Source organism: Rhinopithecus bieti, unplaced genomic scaffold (assembly GCF_001698545.2).
Source record: "Rhinopithecus bieti isolate Rb0 unplaced genomic scaffold, ASM169854v2 scaffold_24390, whole genome shotgun sequence".
In the NCBI taxonomy this organism is placed as follows: Eukaryota; Metazoa; Chordata; class Mammalia; order Primates; family Cercopithecidae; genus Rhinopithecus; species Rhinopithecus bieti.
In genome coordinates, this window is record NW_016811706.1 from 1,468,964 (window position 1) to 1,474,292 (window position 5,329).

General features: G+C 47.1%; 1 protein-coding gene across 1 annotated transcript in view; it reads left to right on the top strand.

The window, feature by feature from the left end:
* The first annotated feature begins 270 nt into the window (after nt 1-270).
* Nucleotides 271-5,329, top strand: part of CCNT1 (cyclin T1) — a 35,192-nt gene continuing 30,133 nt past the window's right edge. The window contains exons 1-2 of the mRNA XM_017894835.1: nt 271-940; nt 4,014-4,095. Of these exons, the coding sequence (XP_017750324.1) occupies nt 780-940; nt 4,014-4,095 (243 nt within the window). The 5' untranslated portion in view covers nt 271-779. The remainder of the gene's footprint in view (nt 941-4,013; nt 4,096-5,329) is intronic.

The window sequence follows — 5,329 nt, forward strand, 5'->3', positions numbered from 1 at the left end:
CATTTTTATTTATTTATTTTTTAGACGGAGTCTCGCTTTGTCACCCAGGCTGGAGGTTGGGGTGCAGTGGCGCGATCTTGGCTCACTGCGACCTCCGTCTCCCGGGTTCAAGCGATTCTCCTGCCTCAGCTTCCCGAGTAGCTGGGACTACAGGCTCACGCCACCACGCCGGGCTAATTTTGTATTTTCAGTAGAGACGGGGTTTCGCCATATTGGCCAGGCTGGTCTCGAACTCCCGCTGATCCGCCCGCTTCGGGCTCCCAAAGTGCTGAGATTACCGACGTGAACCACCGCGCCCGGTCCACCTGCCCCATTTTATATCACCATTGCAGTCACAAACTAAGTTCTCGTTAAGAACCGCCAAGCGGCGCGTGGGCGGGCGCCTCATACCACTATAATTGTGACCTCACAGCCTAACCCCCGGCGCCAACGCTCAATCCGCTTCTCGCGGGAAGATACATGGTTTTTTTTTTTTAAGCGAGAACTTCTAAGCCCACTCCACCTCCCAAGGGTCACGTGACGCGCCTGCGTCCTCGCCTCAAGGTTTTTTCTCGTCGCATATTGGCTGTTAACTCGGCTACGAGGTGTCGCGAGGTGCACTCCGGAAGTAGGTCCTTTGACTTTTGCTTTCTTTACGGAAGAGAGTCACAACCCGGCGGTCGACGCCTAGCGGAAGTTCGTCAAGTCGCAGTTGCCCCCGCACAGCGGATGTGGGTCGCCTCTTAGGTGACGCTAGGAAGTGCTTGCAGCCTCCGCCGCTGCCTTCTGGTTGAAGCACTATGGAGGGAGACAGGAAGAACAACAACAAACGGTGGTATTTCACTCGAGAACAGCTGGAAAATAGCCCATCCCGTCGATTTGGTGTGGACCCAGATAAAGAACTTTCTTATCGCCAGCAGGCGGCCAATCTGCTCCAGGACATGGGGCAGCGTCTTAACGTGTATCCTTGCGGCCTAGGCCTTCGGCCTTCGAGTTGGTCCCGCCATGCTCTGGCGTCTAGGTCTCAGGCTCTGGTGGGGGACGAAAGTGGGGAAGAAGGTGGGCAGAAGCTGGATGTCTAGTTGGGGGAGCCCACGATGGGGCGGGCTGAAACTCAGTTCGCGCTAGGGAAGCGAGGCGGAGTTGATTTGCCGCTCGCTCACCCGTGCCACCAACCTTGCTGGGAATTCGTACCCTTCCCGGCTTTGTGTTTTAACCGGCCCTTCCAAGTCTCTCTTCATTGTGTTCTAATCTGCTCTGGTGACGTTAAGTTTCTCATTTTCCGCTGTGCCCTAGGGGTCTGGGTCTGGCAGAGGTTTCTCTGTTGAGGGCTGCCTCCCAAACCTAGTGTGTAAATTTCGAGAAATTCAGTACCTGAAAGTCTTATAAAGGGTGGACTAGAATTAATGCCTCAGCCTTGGTCCCAAATCCATTCCTCATCTGCTAGCTATTTAAATGACCTGTCAAATTCTTGGTCGTCTTGTCTATAAAATGGGATGATACCTCTTGTGTTTGATTCTGTGTCCACGCTTTGCATTCAGATGCTCAATTAGTAGCTGCTGTTTTATAGAATTTCAGAGGAAAGATGTTAGTTTACGTTTGTAGGGGATACCCACGAATCTAATGTTTTAAATCCTTTACAAAATACTGGGTCCTTAAGTTACTTAGAGTGGTGGTGTGTACTTCATTTTCTTTCTATTCAAAAATGAGGTAACGGCCGGGTGCAGTGGCTCACACCTGTAATCTCTGCACTTCTGGGAGGCCGAGGCGGGTGGATCACCTGAGGTCAGGAGTTCGAGACCAGACTGGCCAACATAATTAAACCCCTGTTTCTATTAAAAATACAAAAAATTACCCAGGCTTAGAGGCGGGCAGCTGTAATCCCAGCTAGTCAGGAGGCTGAGGCAGGAGAATCGCTTGAACCCGGGAGGCAGAGGTTGCAGTGAGCCGAGATCGCGCCACTGCTCTCCAGCTTGGGCAACAATAGTGAAACTCTGTCTCAGAAAAAAAAAAATTTTAAAAAAATGAGGTATCCTCTCCCACATATTTTTGTTTGTCAGGAAATACACTTATTTTGTGGTGGAGAAAACTAGTATAGTTTTAAAGTTCTTTCCACTCTGTGTGTGAAAATTTTCTTGGGTGCAGCTTCTATTTAAATGTGTGGCTGACAGTAATGTTTGTATCTTAAGGGTGTGTTCATCTCAAAATGGGTGTCTTTTATCGCCAGTTTGTTTCCTGCTGATGTCCAGGTGTGTTTCCTAAGCATCCTATCAGTATGCAGTAAATCTTTTTGTTCGAAATTCTATTTCAGCGTATCCTTAAAACGCTTTTCTTTTTGTATGTGTGTTGTCATTAAGGTTGTCAGCCAGGCGCGGTGGCTCGCACCTGTAATACCAGCACTTTGGGAGGCCCCGGCGGGTCGATCACTTGAGGCCAGGAGTTCAAGACCAGCCTGGCCATAATGGTGAAACCCCGTCCCTACTAAAAATACAAAAATTAGTCATGTTTGGTGATGGGTGCCTATAATCTTAGCAACTGGGGAAGCTGAGGCAGGAGAATCACTTGAATTTGGGAGGCAGAGGTTTCAGTGAGCCAAGATGGTGCCAGTGCACTCCATCCTGGGCGACAGAGCGAGACTCTGCCCCCTCAAAAAAAGGCTGTTGTAATTTGGGACTGCATCATCTCTCTACCCCATATTGTCTGCTGAAGTTTTTAGAAGTAAGGCATTTACAAGTTTTTTCTTCTTCAGTTAATGAATTTATCAGATCATTTCAGATGTTTCCTGTCCCGTGGATCACCACATGAGAAGGCTTGGTTACCAGAGAGAAGTGGAACTGAAAATAGTTTAGGCCGGGTGTGGTGACTCACACCTGTAATCCCAGCACTTTGGGAGACTGAGGCGGGCGGATCACTTGAGGTCAGGAGTTCGACACCAGCGTGGCCAAAAAGGTGAAACCACATCTCTACTAAAAATACAAAAATTAGCCAGGCATGGTGGCCCAGCCCGTAGTCCCAGCTACTTGGGAGGCTGAGGCAGGAGAATTGCTTGATCCCAGGAGGCGAAGGTTTCAGTGAGCTGAGGTTGTGCCACTGCACTCAGCCTGGGCGACAGAATGAGACTCCGTCTGAAAAAAAAAAAAAAGAAAATAATTTAGTTGATGGAGCAGGTGAGAGAGGTAGATGGAGCAGGTGAGAGAGGTAGTGGAGACATACCTATGGGTCAGATCAGGGTGGGCGCTGTAAATCATATTAGATTATAGATACCTGCCACCATGCCTGGGTAATTTTTGTGTTTTTAGTCAAGGAGGGGTTTCGCCATGTTGCCCAAACTGGTCTCAAACTCCTGACCTCAGGTGATCCACTTGCCTCTGCCCCTACCCAAAGCCCTAGGATTACAGGTGTGAACCACCGTGCCCAGCCAGGCCTTATAAATTGTTCTTTTTTTTTTTTTGGAGAGCAGTTTTGTTCTTGTTGCCCAGGCTGGAGTGCAATGGCATGATCCTTGCTCTCCACAACCTCCGCCTCCCAGTTCAAGTGATTCTCCTGCCTCAGCCTCCGGAGTAGCTGGGATTACAGGCATGCCCCACCACGCCCAGCTAATTTTGTATTTTTAGTAGAGACGCGATTTCTCCGTGTTGGTCAGGCTGGTCTCGAACTCCCGACCTCAGGTGACCTGCACCCCCTTCGGCTTCCCAAAGTGTTGAGATTACAGGAGCGAGCCACCACACCTGGCCGCTTTATATAGTTTTTTAAAAACTCTGTCTAGATCCATGCATCCTGATATGTTTGTTTATTCATTCAGTACATTTATATTAAATATTTGTTATGTGTAAGCCATTGTAATAAGTGTCAGTTGGCAATTAGTAATTTGGTGAAAGAAAACAAACATATTCTTTGATTTGGAGAGATAAGTATGATTTTCATTTAGTAGCATCTACTTGCTTGGCCATTTCATCCTTTTGGGAGGGAGATAGAGGTTGTCTTTTCCAGAATTATACCTGCCTGTTTTTTGGATCTTAACTTGAACTCTTCAGCTCACAATTGACTATCAACACTGCTATAGTATACATGCATCGATTCTACATGATTCAGTCCTTCACACAGTTTCCTGGAAATGTAAGTATAATTTTTTTTTTTTTAAATGGCGTAATCCTTTTGTGATTGATTCCAACTACCTATTCCATTTGTGGTTGGTCTTTGCTACTGAACTGTGACTTGACCTGTAGAATTTAGGGTTGATCACTTTCATTATGTGCTGTGTTGCTGTTCTGAATCCAGCTTTTCAGTTTTCCTGTTAAGTATCTACTTGTCTATTGGATTTAGTACATCCATGTCGATTCTCTAAAGTAGATTAGGCCGGGTGCAGTGGCTCACAACTGTAATCCCACACTTTGAGAGATGGAGATGGGAGGATCACTTGAGCCCAGGAGTTCAAAACCAGCCTGGGCAACATAATGAGACCTCATTTCTACAAAATATCAAAACAAAAACAAAAACCAAGTAGCTGGGTGTGGTGGTATGCATCTGTGGTCTCAGCTACTCCAGAGGCTGGCAAGAGGATTGCTTGAACTCAGGGAGTTGAGGATGCAGTGAGCCAAGATCGAGTCACTGCACTCCAGCCTGGGCATCAGAGTGAGACCCTGTCCCCAAAAAATCCCCCCAAAAACAGATTATCAGACATCTAAAGTCAACATTTTGAGGTTGGAGGAGTAACATTAAAGGGGAAATCATGTGTAATTTAGGTATAGCTTTCTTTTTCTTGCTGGGGCAGGGAGACAGGCAGGGTCTTGCCCTGTTGTCCATGGTGGAGTGCAGTGGTTTGATTACAGTTCATTGCAGCCTTAACCTTCTGGTCTCAAGCAGTCCTCCTGCCTTAGCCTCCCAAGTAACTGGGACCACAGGCCTGCCACCATCCCTGGCAATTAAAAAAATTTTTTTTGTGGAGATGGGGTCTCCCTATCCCTATGTTGCCCAGCCTGGTCTCAAACTCCAGGGCTCAAGGGATCCTTCTGCCTCCGCCTTCTAAAATGTTGGGATTACAGGCATAAGCCGCCATTCCTGGTGTTAATTTTGAAGTAGTTTATAAAATATGGTCACAGCAGAAGAAGTAAATGTAAGTTACTTAGATTTTCTAAAAGCCTTTGATAAAATTGCAGTCAGCAGTTGGAGGGGAAGGTACATTATGTAATAATAACTGGGAAAATGACTTTTAAGAACATGAAAAATAGGTTATGCATGGTGTCTCATTCTTATGTATAATCACAGCACTCTGGGAGGTCCAGGTGGGAGGATCGATTGAGCCCAGGAGTTTGAGACCAGCCTGGGCAACATGGTGAGACCCCGTTTCTAC